Source organism: Chiloscyllium plagiosum, unplaced genomic scaffold (genome assembly GCF_037043375.1).
Source record: "Chiloscyllium plagiosum isolate Xiang-an unplaced genomic scaffold, Cpla_swu_hap1 HiC_scaffold_1, whole genome shotgun sequence".
NCBI classification, from domain to species: domain Eukaryota; kingdom Metazoa; phylum Chordata; class Chondrichthyes; order Orectolobiformes; family Hemiscylliidae; genus Chiloscyllium; species Chiloscyllium plagiosum.
In genome coordinates this window covers 153,915,123-153,934,464 of record NW_028270139.1, presented here as the reverse complement: position 1 = coordinate 153,934,464, position 19,342 = coordinate 153,915,123, and the positions used below count along the sequence as shown (strand labels likewise).

General features: G+C 41.5%; 1 protein-coding gene across 1 annotated transcript in view; it reads right to left on the bottom strand.

Annotated features, from left to right (window-relative positions):
• Positions 1-19,342, bottom strand: part of LOC122553576 (sperm flagella and cilia-associated protein 1-like) — an 83,840-nt gene that overhangs the window by 25,637 nt on the left and 38,861 nt on the right. Inside the window, exons 4-5 of the mRNA XM_087991699.1 lie at positions 11,620-11,659; positions 5,708-5,795 (exon numbers count right to left, since the gene is read on the bottom strand). Coding sequence (XP_087847825.1) covers positions 5,708-5,795; positions 11,620-11,659 — 128 coding nt within the window. The remainder of the gene's footprint in view (positions 1-5,707; positions 5,796-11,619; positions 11,660-19,342) is intronic.

Genomic DNA, 19,342 nt, shown 5'->3' with positions numbered 1-19,342 from the left:
GTAACATCTATGAAGATGTTGATTAGAAGATATCTACAGTTTCTGTCTGATTGTTCTTTGATTGCTCAGTGGTTTGATTTAGTGGATACAGCCTGGCATACGCACAGTGCTTACTGTATTACTAGAATGTGGAAAAATATGAGGTTATCCACAGGCAGGAAGAACAGGTTTCCAGGTTCTTTTTAAGATTTTGATAGTTTGGAAAATGTAGATATGCAAAGGGACTTGGTTATCTTTGTTAATAATTCACTGAAGGCTAACATGCAAGTACAGCAAGCTATTAGAAAGGTTCATGGATGTTTTATAGATACTTTTGATCAATCTGTTCAGATGTCTTATGACAGACCTTTGGAGCAGGTGAGATTTGAACCTGGGTCCTGAATGAACCCCTATACTACAAAAAGAAGGTTAATAGAATGTTATATTGCAAGTGCATTTGTGTACTTGAGCAGTGAACTCTTTCTTCTATTGTACAGGAGCTTGGTTAGAACACACCTTGAGTAGTCTGCTGTTCTGGTCTCATCTCAGGAACGATATTATTATTGCAATAGGGGGCATGCAACAAAGGTTTCCCAGACTTGTTCCCAGCTTGAGAGAATGTCCTACGAAGAGAGGCTGGATAAACCAGGACTGTATTCTCCAGGGTTTTGAAGAATGAGAAGTGATATTGAAAACTAGAAAACATTTAAAAGGATAGAGAGGGTCAATGGAGGTCAAATGTTTCCCTGATTGGGAAGTCTAAAACTGGGGGCAATTCTTAAAAGATCTCATTTAGGATTGATACTTTTTTTTACTTAGAGGGTGGTGCATCTTTGGAATTGCCTGCCCCAAAGGGCTGTGGAAACTTAAACTCTTTGAGTGTATTTAAAAGAAAGGGTAATAGGTTATTGATTACCAGTGGTGTAAAAGGTTATGGAGATACTATGGATAAAAGGCATTGAAGTGTTAGATCAGTTATGATCATAATAAATGACAGGGCAGAGTTGATTGGGTGAATGGCCTACTCCTTTTCCTTTGTTCCTATGTTCCTGGTCTTTGCTGACCAGGGCCTTATTCGCTGGCCCTCAGCTGTTGCGTTTCTAGCCTTGCTGACTGTGCATTGGATCCTAGCTCTTACTCATCTCTGTCCTCGATTACTGGCATCTTGATGATCGAAAAGGTGGTTCAGCATGAGACTGGAGAGGGCAGGACAACGTAGGGAGGGGGAAGGACGCTTGGGGAGATGGTGGTGAATGTATGTGAGGATTTGAGATAGCGTGGGAAAGAGTCTGGGTGCTCCTGGAAGGTATGGAGATGTCCTAGAAATGAGGGTGGGATGGAGGATGGGCTGGAAATGATAGACAGGGATGAAAGAAATTGGATAAATATGGGATGGCAGGGGAAGAATGTGATAAGCATTCAAAGAATATTGTTACAATATCAAGACACTGATACAAATACTTTGTGATTTTTACTATCGTATCTTGCAAAACTTCATTTATGATGAGCATATTTGTCTAAAAAGGAAAGGATACCTAAACACCTTAAAACTGTTACAGCCTCCAAGCAGTCAGGACTCCGATGAGAAGCAGCCAATATTTTTTGCTTGAGTAGATGAGTCACAACTCAGAATCAAGTTACTTTCTTGAAATTCACAGCAAATTTACCAAAACTGCCTGTTGGGCAACAATTAATTATGCTGTAGACTAGCTCGCTGGCTTAAAACAGTTAAAGTGTATGTGCAACTTTTCCAGTATGTGTTATCAGACAATTAAAAGATCTAGAAAGTCGCTGAGCAAGTTTGCCTCCATATCTTGGTTTTTATATCTTGTGAGCAGAGCATGACACACAGAAAACTTGTGCTGATGAATTCCACCTCATTGAATCACACAGAATGGAACCACACTGCCTAACCCATTCCTTGGCCCACTCAGTCTGGCAATCCACAGCCTGCCAGAGGAGACAGGAAAATGGCAAATGTACTTACTCCTTTATTCAAACATGATGGATGATAGGCAGGCCAGTTAGCTGAACATCTGTCATAAGGAAACAGTGCAATCTACTATTACAGAAGTTAATATTGGGCGGCATGGTGGCTCAGTGGTTAGCACTGATGCTTCAGTGCCAGGGACTCGGGTTCGATTCTAGCCTCGGGTGACTATCTGTCCAGAACTTGCACATTCTCTCCTTGTCTGAGTGGGTTTCCTTCCGGGTGCTCTGGTTTCCTCCCACAATCCAAAGATGTGCACATTAGGTGAATGTGCACATGTTCAGGAATGTGTAGGTTAAATGCATTATTCAGGGATAAATGTAAAGTAACAGGGAATGGGTTGGGGTGGGATATTCTTTGGAGGGTCTGTGTGGACTTGTTGGGCCAAAGGGCCTGTTTCCACACTGTAAAGTTTCTACGATTATACATGCCACTTGGATAAATTCAAATAATCAGGCAGAGTTGGTTTGGCATTGTGAAAGGGAAATCATGCTTGACTAATCTGTGGGAGTTATTTAAGAATGTCACATGTGCTACAGACATTTACACATAGAAACTTGGAGTAGGTGTAGGACAGTTGGACATTTCAGCCACTATACTATTCAAAATGATCAATGCCATACTCCCACTTTCTCCCCATACTCTGTTTCTTAATTATACTGTGACTTGACCGACACTGCCTTCTGTCATAGAGACTTCTACATGTTCACCATGCTCTGAGTGGAGAAATCTAAAAGCCTGCCGCATATCCTCAAATCGTGACCCCTAGTACACGGGGCCAGCTCTGCTCATAAGTGTTTGTACCAGTTGTGGCTGTGGGCATAGCCAAAACAATAAGCTTCAACTGGTTTTTGAAGAAGGGGAGAGGTGCTTCAAATTAATGGAAGGTTGTTTTTTGGATAGCTTACAAAAAAAATGGAACCAAAATGATGAATGTTATGGCATGTGGAGAGTGAAGGTGGAGCGGAATAAAGATTCAGAGTATGTCCACAGTAACGGTGACGAATGGGCATCAAGTGCAGAACTCTTGGAGTGACTGATAGCTGGGAGAAAGATTTTAAATTTAAATAACAAAGAAAATTTGGCAAACACTCAGTAGGTATAACAGCATCAGCTGAGAAAGGAGAATAGGTATTTTTGCTCAAAGATGATCTGCATCAACACTAGTTTGTTTTTACTTTAAATTTAATCTGCTGAGAGGCAGAGCAATGACAAAGGTCAATAAAAATGAAGAGCTGGGCAACAGGCCTCACTATTGGCCTTCTGAAAGCTTGATTATTTAGCTTTGAAGAATATACAGCCAATAAGGCACTGTGTATAGCAGCCTCAAGTGGACAAAAGGATACATCAAAATTTTACAGATTTGATCCCTTCATCCTTAAGAATAGGAAGTTTACTGAACTCTTTTCTACTGAATTCAGGACTTTTTTAGACATTAATTCAGGCTCAGCCAGTAATCCATCCATTCTGTGGGAAACTGTTAAAGCCTATGCTTGGGGGTTAGTTATTTCCTATTCTGCCAGTAAGAAAAGGCAGAAGGGTGAGCAGCAACGCTTGCTCGAAACACTTCTGAAGGCAACTGAAAAGGCATACTTTGATAGGCCCTCATTGGCTAAACTGCAGAGGATCACAGTGCTTCGGCCTATACTGAATTCCACATTCACACAGACAGCAAAGAGGGAGCTTACAATTTCAAAACAAAGGCTGTTTGAGCGTGGGGATAAGCTAGGCAAGTATGTAACGTATCTTGCCAGGAAAAGGAATGCTCCCCAAGTATGGGAGGATATCTGGGAAAATGCAAGAGGTTTTGCATTTCTCGATTTGCAACAGGACCTGTACCTTGCAATTGAAAATTCTCCACAGGGTTCACTTAGCTCCAGACTGCCTTTCAAAATTTAAAGAACATTCTGTTGGGGTGGGTGTCTGAAAATCCCCTAGGGCTGTCGGACTGGTATAAGCTAGTCATGGAATACATCCCTTTGGACTTTCTTACAAGGATGGTGCACCATAAAACTGAGAATTTTTATAAGAAACAGCAGCCCGTTTTGGGCTACCTGGGTACAGATTTGTCTGACATATTAATAACGGCCTTTATATAGGCATGACGATTCCATTTAATAGTCTGGTATCCAGAGATGAAGAACTACGAACACATGAATATGTATAGATTTATGCTCTCAATGGTTGAGGGCTATTACTTTTGTTGAGCTGTATTATTACTGTCATGATTTATTAATTAGTTGTTATTTGTAATTAGTGGGTTTCTTTGTTTTGTTTTGCATTTGTTGTAATATTCAAAAAAATTTCCTTTTGTTTCCAGTAAAAATATATTTTTTTAAAAAATATGCAGATTTGGAATCAAAAGGTCATGGGACTGCACTGAATTTGGAGCCTGACACTTAACATCAAAGCTGATGGAATCAAAATAAAAGGCTTCAATCATCTCTATATTCACTTGCAAGAAATTCAGATTCTTCCACGATTGCTAGATGGGCCGGATGACAACACAAAGACAACTTTAGGGTCAATATAGTCAAGGTCTGGAGCTGCCACACATTACAATTTTTGGTTCATTTCTGTTTTTTTCCTGTTAAACTCCTGAAACAAATTATTGCTTTGGAATTACACTTGTTCCTTTCCTCGTTCAAGATCCTGCTATCAGACAAGGTCCACCAACAACATATGGGAGACCAAAGCCTGTGGCCTTATCTACACCAATGACCCGGCCACTCATTTCCACCCTGTTGCACTAGCAAACCCTTTATCTAGAGAACAGAACGCATTCCTAACTTTCATTTCAAGATCTTGCTGTTGAACAACACCATTACCTTGTCTAGCTACATGCACTTCTCTCTTCAGCTCTCTTGAGATTCAAGTAAATATTCCTCAATTCCTTTTCATTATCTTTTGGACACAATCTAACTCAACTTAATCAATCAGAATCTCAAGTTTGTGAAGAATTATACTGTGGGAAAAGATTTGCTAACCCACGATAGGCCCACAAAAGCAAATTGGCCAAATTGTACCAGGATGCCCAGAATTCCCGGGCAGCTCACGAACTGGATCAGATGATACGCAGACAATGGAATACACTTTCAAGCTCCCATGGACTTAAACAAAAGCATGAGGGATAATAGTGCCCTGGTGCATTCTCCATTGCAACTTACCAACCAATCAATTGGATTGATAACCTTTTCCTCATGTTGTCTGAATTGTTGTTCCCTTTGAAAGTTGGCATTCTTGTATCTGAGCTGATGTGTGTGAGATGAAAACGTTCAACATCATATCTTTTTTCTCATTAATATACCACGTTCTATACTACCAAGTGATCAATCTATCAACATCACTTTGCAACTTTCTGTTCTCATCAATGTTTCACAATTCCATTGAACTTGGTAGTCATCAGCAAATATAGGTGCACAGTTTTTGATTTAATATTTGATTTGATTTGATGTATTGTTGTCACATGCACCGAGATACAGTGAAAAGTGTTGTTTTGCATGCTCTGCAGGCACTTCACACCATACAAAATGCATCGGGTAGAAGAACAGATTCAGAATATAGTGTTAGAGCTGCAGAGAAGGTGCAGAGAGAGAGAGATCAATATCAACATTTGAGAGGTCCATTCAAAAGTCTGATAATAATGCGGTTCTTGAATCTATTCATACGTGTATTCAAACATTTATAGCTTCTGCCCACAAATAGGTATCTATTCACTGACTTACACATTTTACGTACCTTGATGCTGGGTGGTCAGCTTGTAGTTGAATATAATGATGGTCCCTTATAGTGTAGTCCTTAGACCGTGGTGATGTTGGAAACTGACCTTGTGTGAAATGAAACAAAAAAAAGGTTTTCCAAAATAACTTCTAATCAGCTATTCAGAATTGCAGAGTAAGAGATGATGGGAGAATTATTGTCAAGATAGATAAGTTATAATGATAGCCATACTTTTCAAACTTTCACAGCCAGTTATAAATTTTATTTTTCCAATATTCTTTCCTGAAAATACTGAGGTATGGCAAGGGATAGTGGTGGCTTTCTTGCTCCTTAATCACGAGACCATTCCAAGGATGTGGGATTAGTTGAAATGTGACATGGTGACAAATCATTTGAGCTTCAACACTACAAGTACTGTAGTGATTCTGGAATGAGTAACTCACTTCCTGTCTCCCCAAAGTCTGACAACCAAGGCACAAATCAGGAGTGTGATGGAATACTCTCTGCTGTCTGAATGAATGCTGCTCCAACAACACGCAGAAAGCTTGAGACTACCCAGGCCAAAATGGCCTGCTTAATTAGCATCCCATCCACTACCTTCTACATGCACTCCCTCATCCACAATAGCAGCTCTGTATTCTATACCTAGATGGGTTGTAATAACTTATCCATACAGCACCCTCATCACTCAGAAGGACTAGGGCAACAGATTCATGAGAACAGTGGCATGTTCCCTTCCAAGCCAAATGCCACCCTGACTTGTAATTAGATGGTGATTCCTTCATTGTTGCTGACTCAAAATCTTGCACTCCCTTCTGGAGAGTACTGTAGGTGTCTCTACACTTCAGGGACTGCAGTGGTTCAACAAAGTACTTCATTGCAACTTCTCCCTAGCAACTAAGCATGGGCACCAAATACTGGCTGAGCCACTGATGCCTTAAGCGCATAAATGAACAAAACGCAAGAAGTGCACAAGCAAGCAAGGGATCACACATGATAAATTGACTCAATGGGGCAGCAAGCAATCCAGGGCTTGAAGATGCTTTTTCTTTTCCTCGGTGGATGAATTGTGAATTTTATTTATATTTATTAATGGATTGGCCTGCATTTGTTGCCCCTTCCATTACAATGGGTGTGGAGTCACATATGTAACAGATCAAGTATGGATGGCAGATTTGCTTCCTGAATTGGAGACGGGGTTTCACAACAATTAGCGACGGCTTTGAGGTCACTTTTGGACTTGCTTTATATTCCAGATTAATTCATCATTGACTAAGTTTGAAAATTGAATTTAAATTCCACCTGCTCCCATCATGAGATTTTAACTCACGCCCCTGGTGGCATTAGCATCTCTTCACTTCCCAGACAGGGCATTAAGAGTCTGAGGCAGTCACAGACAATGATTATGGGACATTGTCATCATCTGCAGCATCCTAGCTGCTCTGATTGAGTAACCATCTCAACAGTAACACCTTTTTTTTAAAAAATTGCAACAACTATCTATCGATGAAAGGTGTAACCAGAGATTAGATTACTTACAGTGTGGAAACAGGCCCTTCGGCCCAACAAGCCCACACCGACCCTCCGAAGAGCAACCCACCCAGACCCATTCCCCTACACCTAACACTACGGGCAATTTAGCATGGCCAATTCACCTAACCTGCACATTTTGTTTGGACTGTGGGAGGAAACCGGAGCACCTGGAGGAAATCCACGCAGACAAGGGGAGAACGTGCAAGCTCAACACAGACAGTTGCCTGAGGCAGGAATTGAACCCAGGTCTCTGGCGCTGTGAGGCAGCAGTGCTAACCACTGTGCCACCATGCCGCCCTCTAACATAGATGCATCTATATTGATATCAGTGCTGTAGTCTCTTAAAGATGATCGCTGTGGGTAAACCAGCTACATTCAAACAGGCTTCCTCCACCCTATCAGATGCTACAAAGAGAGAATAAAAGTGTCTGTCATTGAAGACATGGCATTGCTAATTGATGGCACAAAGTAATTCACTTAAATACTTCTATTTATTAATGCACAGTATTATTTGATTTTGTGTTCTTTTATTCTTGTATAAGATGTGGGCATCTCTGGCAGATTCTGTCGATCTCTAGCTGACCTTGAACTGATTGGCTTTCTTAGCCATTTCAAAATACTTTGTGTCTGGAGTCATGTTTTGGCTAAATTTCAGATCTGTCAGAAAGCAGATTTTTTTCTGTAATGTTCTTTATATCTGAAGAAGTGTCATTGCCCTTGAAAGGTTAACTCTATTTCATTCTCCCCAAACACAGCCAGACCTGCAACATTTCTGCAGAATTTTGTTTTATAATTTGGGATGGTGTGTAGGCCTAATGGTTAGCCCTGCTGCCTCATAGTACCAGGGACCAGGGTTTGATTCCAGCACGTTCTCCCTATGTCTACGCATGGTTCCATGAGATGCTTTGGTTTCCTTCCACAGTCCAAGATGTGCAGGGTTGGTGCTAAATTGTCCAGTGTCCAGGCATAGAGTTATACCGCATGAAACAAGTCCTTCGGTCCAACTCTTCCATGCCAACCAAGTTTCCCAAACGGAACTAGTCACCCCTGCCTGCAATAGGCCAATATCCTCTGAAACCTTTGTATTCATATACCTATCCAAATGTCTTTTAAATGTTGTAACTAAACTAGCATTTGAGTGGCATGGCAGCTCAGTAGTTAGCATTGCTGCCTCACAACGCCAGGGACCTGGGCTCGATTCCACCCTCAGGTGACTGTCTGTGTGGAATTTGCTCATTCTCCCAATGTGTGTGGGTTTCCTCCAGGTGCTCTGGTTTCTTCTCAGATCAAACATGTGCAGGTCAGGTGGCTTGGCCATGCCAAACTGCCCTTGGTATCCAGGGATGTGAAAGTTAGGTGGGTTAGCCATGTAAAATTGCAGAGATAGGGCAAGGGGTGGATCTGAGTGGAACTTTTTCAGAGGGTTGATGGGTGGAATGGCCTGCTCACACAGTATAGGAATTCTATGAATTACAACTCCTCTGGCAGTTCATTCTACATACAAACCATCCTTTGTGTGAAAATGTTGCCCTTAGCTCTTCTTTGAATCTTTCTCCTCACATCTTAAAAACATGCTGTCTAGTTTTGAACACCTTTCCCTAGGGAAAAGAGCTTTGCTATCGATACCCCTCAGTGTAGGTGGATTAGCCATGCTAGATGCGAGATTACAGGGATTAGTCTGGGTGGGATGCTCTTCACAGGGTTGGAACAGGCTTGATGGGCTGAATGGCTTCTTTCCACAGTGTAGGGATCCTATGATTCCCAGCATCTGTGGTATTTTGATTTTATATGTTTATGTGGTCATTAGACAAGCATTCCAGATTTTATTGAATTGAAATTCAAGCTGCCAATGAACCCAAAAAAATAGTCTGGAGCTCTGGATTTCTTACCTGAAGACATTACCATCATCTCCCCATAGCATAAAGCTAGACTTGTATGCTTCCATCCTTTGCTAACAGTATGGCAAAAAGAAGAAGTGGATAAGCATTGCACTGGTCTGGAAATGCTTACATTGTGATACTGTTTCATTCATTTTGGGTAAGGGTATAAACATTCAGTCATGTGCATTATGGGTGCCTCGTATTCAGAATATGCTTACACAGTCCTGCCTGATTAGTAATCTGTCTGGATCAGCCTGGTCCCAGCTTCCATGTCATCCCCCTAATGAGTGTTTCAGGGACCTTGCTGCACATCAAGAGTACCATTCTGCCCTGCATCTTCTTCCTCCTCCTGGTCTGTTTGCTCAGAGGAGATGGCTTAGGTCAAAATGGCATCTGCATCTCCTTTTCAGGTCACAGTTGGACATTTCTTCCAGGGATACCTTTTATCCCGCAGAAATCATCCAGGACGTTTTGTTGATGCCATGAAAACAGCAAACTTTGATTACTCAAGGATAAAGAAATTTTTACTTTAATGTGGGCTTCTTTGGCAAGTCAATGTTTATTGCTGATTCCAAATAGTCCTTGTCATGGCAGCAGTCAGGATAGCATGCAAACACATGAATAAAGGATTTGGATGGCCACAGACTGGCTAAACATTTCAGGAAAAGAAGCTTTTTCTGCCAAAGAATGTTTCTGATTGGTCACTCTGTGCCTTAATGCTTTATGGTTGCAATCGATAATGCCCTGCACATGTACAAATCCAGCAATAGAGATTAATCCCACTGTCCTCTTGTGAGGTACCACGATTGCAAAGTCAATATACTCTCTGCTCTTGCAAACAAGACATCAATAAACTGACAATTGCCAAAGATGGACTGTCTCCAGAGAGCGTCAGTTCAGAGATATACGTCACCTAAAACACAGCCACAACAAAGCATGGCATAAGTATAGGAAATAGGATCTTTAATAAATGATACTAAACAGGCATTGAAGTACATATAAGGATTGTTAGGCATGGCATTACGCCACTTCAGAAGAGAAACTGTTTTCTTTCTCTCTCTGAAAAAACATAAACCGTCCCTTGAAATTTCAGGATCTCTTGGTTCAGGATTTCATGTTGACATTCCTAATTTGGTAGGATTGTGTCTTGTGTACGCTGTTAGCTGTATAAATGTCTAGTAAGAACCAATTAACTAGCTTCATCATGATTAAAAAGTGGTCTCAAGCTCAGATGGACAGGAAAGCAGGCCACCATCCTTGGGGCACTTGCTCAGTATTCGTTGGTTTCAAAGGCTTAAAATACCAGGTCCCTGAAGTATGTTGACAAGTACTTGGAGACAAGGTGCAGTCCTCTTCACATAGTCACTCTCGTCATGTGACTGTCTTCAGATGGAAGATGGACCAGGGAAGATGGACGTATATCTCTGAACTGACGCTCTCTGGAGACAGTACACTTTTGGCAATTGTCAGTTTATTGATATCTTGTTTGCAAGAGCAGGGTGCAATCGTGGTACCTCACAAGAGGACAGTGGGATTAATCTCTATTGCTGGATTTGTACATGTGCAGGGCATTATCTATTGCAACCATAAAGCATCAAGGCACAGAGTGACCAATCAGAAACATTCTTTAGCAGAAAAAGCTTCTTTTCCCGAAATGTTTAGCCAGTCTGTGGCCATCCAAGCCCTTTATTCATGTGTTTGCATGCTATCCTGACTGCTGCCATGACAAGGACTATTTGGAATCAGCAATAAATGTTTCCAAGGAAAATGTTTCCTAATAGTTCAACTCAGAACAGGACACCGCTATGACAAACTATTAAAATCAACACTCTTAATTATCCGTTCATCCTCTGACATTGGTGAATCACCTTCAACTGTTATGAGCTGTACATTTATTCTGTCTATTTAGCTAACATCCAATATCTAAACCAATGTTTCTTAATAAATGGCTTATGAACAGCCAACTGCCTATCTTACATTTAGTCATTAATTAACCCACTCTTTGTTAACACAAGAAAACTGGTTAATTTGGTTCCTTTGAAAATGTAAATTTGTTTGGATCTGGGACAAAGGTATCCATAGGGGAAGAGACTATTTCTAAATTAATCTTGCTACAATCAGTTACGGGGTCAGGAGAATGAGGAAAAAGAGCCAGTTTGCCTCTTCTCATCTGGGAGTATAATAATTTGTGATATCCTGTCTGGAAACAAAACCAATTGGGGAATCACACATGGGGTAAGGATGGAACAAATCATGTTTGAGATTCAGCATGCTTCTTATGCAGACTGGCATCTAATGGGAACTGTGGAGTACTTCACATTGAACACAGCCCCTGAGTATTAATGCTGTACTCTATTTTCATTTATTTCCAATGAGGAGGATAAACAATGCACTACACTGTTTAGACACTCTAGACAAACATTCACATGACAATGAGCACTATTTTATTGCATTGCAAAATGGCAGTATCTGATATTACAGCTATATATCTATTATAGAATTTAAATAAACTCTTACCTGAGTCTTGCTCCACTGCTGTGTTATAATACTCAAGGTCCTATATGAAAAACAATGAAATGAAACTTTACTTCTTTCAGCAGAGTAACCTGCATTGGAACTAATGAAGGCAAGACTGAAATTCTGGCCTAGCTACATTCCAGATTTTAAGTGCTAAACCATCAATAGCCATACCTTCAGCTGCCTAACCCTTAAGCTCTGAAATTACTTTCCAAAACCACCTCTTCACTTCCTTCTTTAATGCGCTCATTAAACCAATCTCTTTGATTGAGCTCAATTGCCCTAACATCCTCCACATGGCTGTTTCTGAAGTATTTCTTGATAGTGCTCCTACGAAGCATCTGAGGATGTTTATTGTGTTCAGGTGAAAGAGACTATAGAAGTGCATGTTTTTATTTAACATGCTTCTAATTCAGCTTTGAAACTGTGCTAAAGGATATTGGTAGAAGACTTCCCAACATCTTCAAATAAATTATCACGAGTCATCTGGAATGTGTAGCTAGTTCCAGTCATGTTGACCATGATAACCTCTCCCCCCTCCTGCTTAATGTCTCAAAATTGATATGGTTTATTAATGTGCCTCAAGGAAGGAAACCTGCCATTTAACTTCATCTAGCCTACTTTGATTGAAGACCCACATTTTCTTAACTGCTATCTGAAGTGGCCCAGCAAGTCCCTTAGTTCATTGACAATTAGAGATGTGCAATAAATGTTGGTCTTGTCAACAACACTCACATTCCATGAATGACAATGGTATGGGAATTGCCACGCTGGCATAACAAGTGTTCAGGCCTATCATATACATAAATAACAAGCCTAACATTGTTTTTGCTCTTTAGGGGAGTGCATTGAGTGGAGCTGGATTTCCTGGAGCCTCAAGATGTTGTATATAGAGCAAATACCAGCAAAACAAAAATGTAAGGTGCACTTATTTACTTTCGTTTTATTCATTCACAGGTTGAGAGCATCACTGAGTCAGCCAGCACTTATTGCCCATCACTAATTGTCCAGAGGGCAGTTAAGAGTCAACCTGTGGACTTGAAGTCACATTTAGGCCAGATCAGGTCAGGATGGCAGTTTCCTTCCCGAGTGAACCAGGTGAGTTTTCCCAACATTCCACAATGGATTCATGGTCTTTGTTAGACACTATATATTGCAGATTTTCAAAAATGAATTCAAATTCCACCATCTGCTTGTATGGGATTCGAACCCCAGAACAGTGGTTAGCACTGCTGCCTCGCAGCGCCAGAGACCCGGGTTCAATTCCCGACTCAGGCGACTGACTGTGTGGAGTTTGCACGTTCTCCCCGTGTCTGCGTGGGTTTCCTCCCACAGTCCAAAGATGTGCAAGTCAGGTGAATTGGCCATGCTAAATTGCCCGTAGTGTTAGGTAAAGGGGTAATTGTAGGGGTATGGGTGGGTTACGCTTCGGCGGGTCGGTGTGGACTTGTTGGGCCGAAGGGCCTGTTTCCACACTGTAAGTAATCTAATCTAATCTAATCAAAAAAAACACTACCTGGGTCTCCAGATTAACGGACGAGGGATAATACCACAAGGTTATCACTTCCCCTAAATTTATTTTAAATATCCCAGTGCACCCAGGGTTTTTTTCTAATTCAATCAGGAATGTGAGCTTTCTGACTTTTGCAGCATTTATTATCCATAATTGCCTTGATAATGTGAGTGTGTGCTGCCTTCTTAAACTGCTCCAGTTAAACATCCTCTGCTTTCAGGATGGTTAGCAGTTCATGGTAGCATCCAGGATAAAGCTGCCTACCTGATAGGGAGGAAGTTCAGGATTTTGACCCAATAACACTGGAGGACCAAGTCAGAATGGTGATTGGCTTGGAATGAACCTGCAGGTATTCCCATGTTTCCCATGGTTCAATAATGACCTTCAGGGAAAGAAATCTGCCATCCTTACCTGGTCTGCCATACATGTCACTCCAGAGCCACATCAACGTGGTTGACTCTCAACTGCCTCTGAAATGGAATAGTGAACCACTCAGTTGTATCCATCTCTATGAAGTTTCACTGAAGAAATGAAATTGGACAGATGAGCTAGCATTGACCTGAGTGCACGAAAAGACAACAGCAGAAACAGCCCTGTTAACCCTGCAAAGCCTTATTAACATCTGGAGGCTAGTGCTAAAATTATGAGAGCTGTCTCACAGTCTAGTCAAGCAACAGTCTGACAAAATCAGACTCACGGAATCATATCTGACAGTCAATGCCCCAGATGCCACCATCACCATCCCTGGAGGTGTCCTGTCCTCCCTTGCCTGATGAACAACACTTGGAGGAAGTATTGAGGTTGGCAAGGGTGTAAAATTAATTCTGGGTGAGGGATTTCAATGTTCACCACGAAGAGTGGCTCAGCAACAGCACTACTGAGCGAGCTGGTCGAGTCTTAAAGGACATAGCTGCTAGACTGCATCTGCAGCAGGTGGTGAGGGAACCAACAAGAGGGAAAATATATTTGACTTCATTCATACCAATCTGCTAGCTGCAGATGCATCCGTCCACAACAGTATTGGTAAGAGTGACCACAACACAGTCCTTCTGGAAATGAACTCTCGCCTTCACATTGAGAATTCCCTCCATTGTGTTATTTGGTACTATTGCTGTGCTCAGTGGGACAGACTTCAAACAGATCTAGCAACTCAAGACTGGGCATCCATGAAGTGTTGTGAGGCCTCAACAGCAGCAGAATTGTACTTCAGCACAATCTGTAACCTCATGCCTCATATCCCTCACTCAACCCTGATTCAATGGAGAGTGCAAGAGGGCATCAGGCAAAGCTCAAAATGACGTATCAACCTGGTAAAACTACCAAACAGGACAACTTGCATTCTATTCAGCTTAAGCAGCAAGTAATGGATAGAGTTACGTGATCGCACAACTAACAGATCAGATCTAAGTTTTGCAGTCCTGCCACATCCAGTTGTGAATGGCGGTGGACAATTAAACAACTCAGTAGAGGAGGCAGCACACAAATATCCCCATCCTCAATGATGGAAGAACCCAGCACATCAGTGCAAAACATAAGGCTGAAACATTCACAGCAATCTTCAGCCAGAAGTGCCAATGGTCCATCATGACCTCCTCCAGTGGTGCTCAGCATTATAGATGCCAGTCTTCAGCCAGTTTGATTCACACGTGACATTAAGAATTGGCTGGAGGGACTGGATACTGCAGAGGCTCTGGGTCCTGACAACATTCTGGCAAAGTGCTGAAGACTTGTGTTCCAGAACTTGCTGTTCCCCTAACCAAGCTCTTCTATATAGTTACAACACTAGGATCTGCCTAACAATATAAACATTTTCCCAGATATGTCCTGTACACAACCATGACAAATCTAACCCGGCCAATTACGCACCATCAGTCTAATCTTGATCATCAATAAAGTGACGGAAGGTGTCATCAACAGTGCTATCAAGCAGCACCTGCTCAGCAATAACCTGCTCAGTGATGCCCCGTTTGGGTTCTGTCAGGGCCACTCGGCTCCTGATCTCATTACAGCCTTGGTTCAAACATGGACAAAAAGCTGAATTCCAGAGGGGAGATGAGAGTGACAGCCTTTGACATCAAGGTCGTACTTGACCAACTATGGCATAAAGGAGCCCTAGCAAAACTGGAATCAGTGGGTATAACAGGGCATATTCTCTGCTGGTTAGAGTCATACCAGACACATAGGAAGATGGTTGTGGTTGTTGGAGCTCAGTCATCTCAGCTCCAGGACATCTCTGCAGGAGTTCGTCGGGGTAGTGGCCTTGGAACAACAATCTTCAACTGCTTCATCAATGACCTTCTCTCCATCATAATGTCAGAAGTGGGGATGTTTGCCGATATTGGCACAATGTTCAGTACCAATGGTATCTCCTCAGATACTGTTCAAATGCAACAAGATCTGGTCAATATCCAGGGTTGGGCTGACAAGTGGCAAGTAAGACTTGTGCTACAGGTGATGACTGTCTCTGATAAGAGACAATGTAACGACTGACATTCAATATTGCCACCATCACTAAATCCCGCACTATCACCATTCTTGGGGCTACCATTGACCAGAAACTCAACTGGACTTGTCACATAAACATACAAGTGTGTGTCAGAGGCTAGGAATACTGTGGCAAGTGTTATAAAGTCAAAAGAGGGTATAGTTATTTTAAGAGAGAGTTGCCTTTCCTGACCTGAGAACTTCTGACAGCACACGTCTGTGTCTAGCTGACAGGAGCCGAGATCGCGGAGAATTCATAATATGTACCAATCAGCTTTGGGTTGTGTTTTGATTTGAATTTAACCAATCAATTTAAATTATGTCCAGAATACCAAAACCCAATTGAATTTGAATTTATTGTATTAACAACATCGGACCAATGAGAGGGTTTGATGTAGTGGGTTATAAAAAGGAAGAGCATCATCTATTAAAGGTACTCGCTGTAAAAAGTAAGAAGACGACTGAGGGAGAAGACAGCAGAATCGGAAGGAAGTAACAGATTCAGAACACTGGAAGGAAGACAGCATAAGAGATTGTAAGGACTTTGAGAAATTAAATTGATTTAATGTTTAATAATTGTGTCATTGAAGCAGCATTTTTATAAAATTGGTGTCAGGTAGTGATTAGTTAAAAAAAGAAAGTGGCTCAAGTTCGTTAATTTGTTTAGTTTTGTTGTTTAGTGTTCACGATTAGAGTTAGAAGAAGTACATTGTATTTTTTTCTTTAAACAGTGGAAATCAGTGGTTTTCTTTCACTCAATCACACTTTCAGCAGATAATGATGTGAGGCAAGCTTTTCTGGGTGTTTAGTTTTAGTTAGTAAAAGGATATGACCTCCACATCATAGCATAAGTAACTAACCTCCTGACAACTCAGAGCCTATCCATCATCCACAAGGCACAAGTCAGAAATGTGATGGAACATTTCTTTCTTGTCTGGATTGGTGCAACTCCAGCATCCAGATGCTTGATTTGCACCGCATCCACACACATCCAATCCCTCCATCAGTGATGCTAAGCAGTACTATCTGTAAGAGCACTGCGGAACATCACTAAAGGTCCTGCCAGCACTTCCAAACCCATTACCATTTCCATCTATAAGAACCAATGGCAGCAGAAACAAGGAAACAGCATTGCTTGTAAGTTCCCCTCCAAGCCACCCACCATCCTGACTGGAAACTGTATCGCCATTCCTTCACTGATACTGGATCAAAATCCTGGAACTCCCTCACTAAAGACATTGTGGATCAATCCAAAGCAGGTGGACTGCAGTGGTTCAAGAAGGCAGCTCAGCAAAACCTTCTCAAGGACAACTGGGGATGGGCAATTAAAGTGCTGGCCAGCCAGTGATGCTCATGTCCCACAAATGAATTTTAAAAAGCTACTGCTGTTGTACTTCTAAATGGAAATAGTCATTGGCTTGGAAGGTGCTGACTAAGGAGCCTTGGTGAATTTCTGCATCTTGTAAACAGTATAAACTGCTGCTACTGAGGGTCAATGGTGAACAGGCTGGATACTTGAAGAAATGGTGCCAACCAAGCTGCTACGTCCTGATGATGTCAAGCTTCTTGAGTGTTGTTGGGAGTTGTACTCATCCAGTCGAGTGGGGAGTATTTCATCACACACCTGACTTGGGGAGTCAGGAGGTAAGTGAGTCACTGCAGGGGTCCCAGACTTTGATCCACTCTTTTAACCATAGCATTGATTTGGTTGATCCAGTTCAGTTTTATGAACTGAACTTGCCTTGCAGTTAAACTTGGGACTCCACATGAAAATGTCAAGTCCCAACCATAGTGTCTCTATATCTGTTTTAGTCAATAACATGAACGTCATTGAAACAAAGAGAAACAATCTGTTCCAGAGGAAGGCTGATAATTATAAAAAAAAATTTTTGACTTCTTCAGAATTTTCTTATCAAGTTGAAGAGCAATGGTTTTTAATGCTTTACTGTCCAACTATCACATCTCTTCAAATTTGTTTTTTTCTCTGCAGGAACAGGTCAGCAGTTTGATAACACTTCACTTGAAAAATAAGTTTACTTTTGTCAACTTTATCTTCTGAAGATCTGCTTGGCTGTTGAATATGTTAAGTAAGACATTAAAGAACAGAACTAAACTTGATGGGCGGCACAGTGGTTAGCACTGTTGTCTCACAGCACCAGAGACCCGGGTTCAATTCCCACCTCAGGCAACTGACTATGTGGAGTTTGCACATTCTCTCCGTGTCTGCGTGGGTTTCCTCTGGGTGCTCCGGTTTCCTCCCCCAGTCCAAAAATGTGCAGTTTAGGTGGATTGGCCATGCTAAATTGCCCGTAGTGTCAGGTGAAGGGGTAAAAATGGTGGTGGGTTGGTGTAGACTTGTTGGGCCGAAGGGCCTATTTCCACACTGTAAGTAATCTAATCTAAACTATTATTGCTGGAAACTAACAAACAAACTAGGATTATAATAAATTGAAGAATTGCCACACTCAAAACATTAACTCTGCTTTTCCCCCACAGATGCTGTAAGACCTGCTGAGTTTCATCAACAATTTCTGTCTTTGTGACAATCTAGGATAGCCAGTCAGACATGAAATGAGATGTACTTGCTTTCTTGATGTAAGCAACATTACATAAGGCTTTCTGCTTTGCAGAGGGAAACAACAGAAACACGCTCTATACCCATTTCAACAAAGCAGGTGACAACAACTCACTGGTTCATTTCTTATGGCAGTGCTCTAACTAATGGTTTAAAATTTAAACAAAGTCTGGCAGACACTTGTCAATCATAATTAATGGGAGCATTCTTGGAAATGTCTTTATCAATTAGAGTCCACTTGCCAACCAATCATCACTTCCCTTATGCAGTATAAATCTTGGTTTGCCCCTTGAATTTGTATTTTTGCAAAATGTCCTGATGAATGTAAGATGTAAAGCTCCAATAAAATATCATTTTTTCAGAAATACTCAGGTATACAAAATGAATAGTGGAGCTATGAAGGTATATGTAAGGAAGGCTAAATAACTCAGTTACCTCAGAGAAGAAGTATTTTCATTCTATAAAAACAAATACAGAAATGGTAAAATAGATGAAGTAGCAGGCTGAATATTCCTAAATTTGGCTGTGTTAGTTTCAGAGGATTTCAATGAGGGGTTCTTGCTTTGATTTCTAGCGGGGTTTTTTCCACACAATTTTATACTACTCACCTCATTCATGGTATTCGCCATACCTCCACTCGTGTGCTATGTTGCAGTGATGGAAGTGCTTACTACAGGAAGGATTGTCTGGGATTTCCTGCTAAATTTAAATCCCAGCTGAAAACCAGGTGAACAGCTACATTGTACAAATGTAGAAAGAATTGATGAAGTAATGATGGATACAGAAAAATTGTCATCCTGTTTGGCTGACAATGACCTGAAGGGCCATCTTCTTTCCTCAGAACTGCCAGAGGAGACCACAGCACCAAATCTGATCTAAAGTTGTCACCCAGGTCAGTGCAATGTGGACAGTCCAAAGGAAATCACAGCAAAGCAGGAAGAAGTTTAATGCACGCTGCAGCAATAAGTGTCACCATCTTGCTACCTCATACTGACTCTAACTCTGCCACTACACAAACCTCACACCAAGGCTCATGGTCTACATGCTCTCTGTTACATGCAGCATTTTTCATTAATTACGCTGAGTCACTCCATCTCCCCAAAGTACTAACACTACCTGCTTTCCATGGCAAACAGGTTCCATGATAGAAG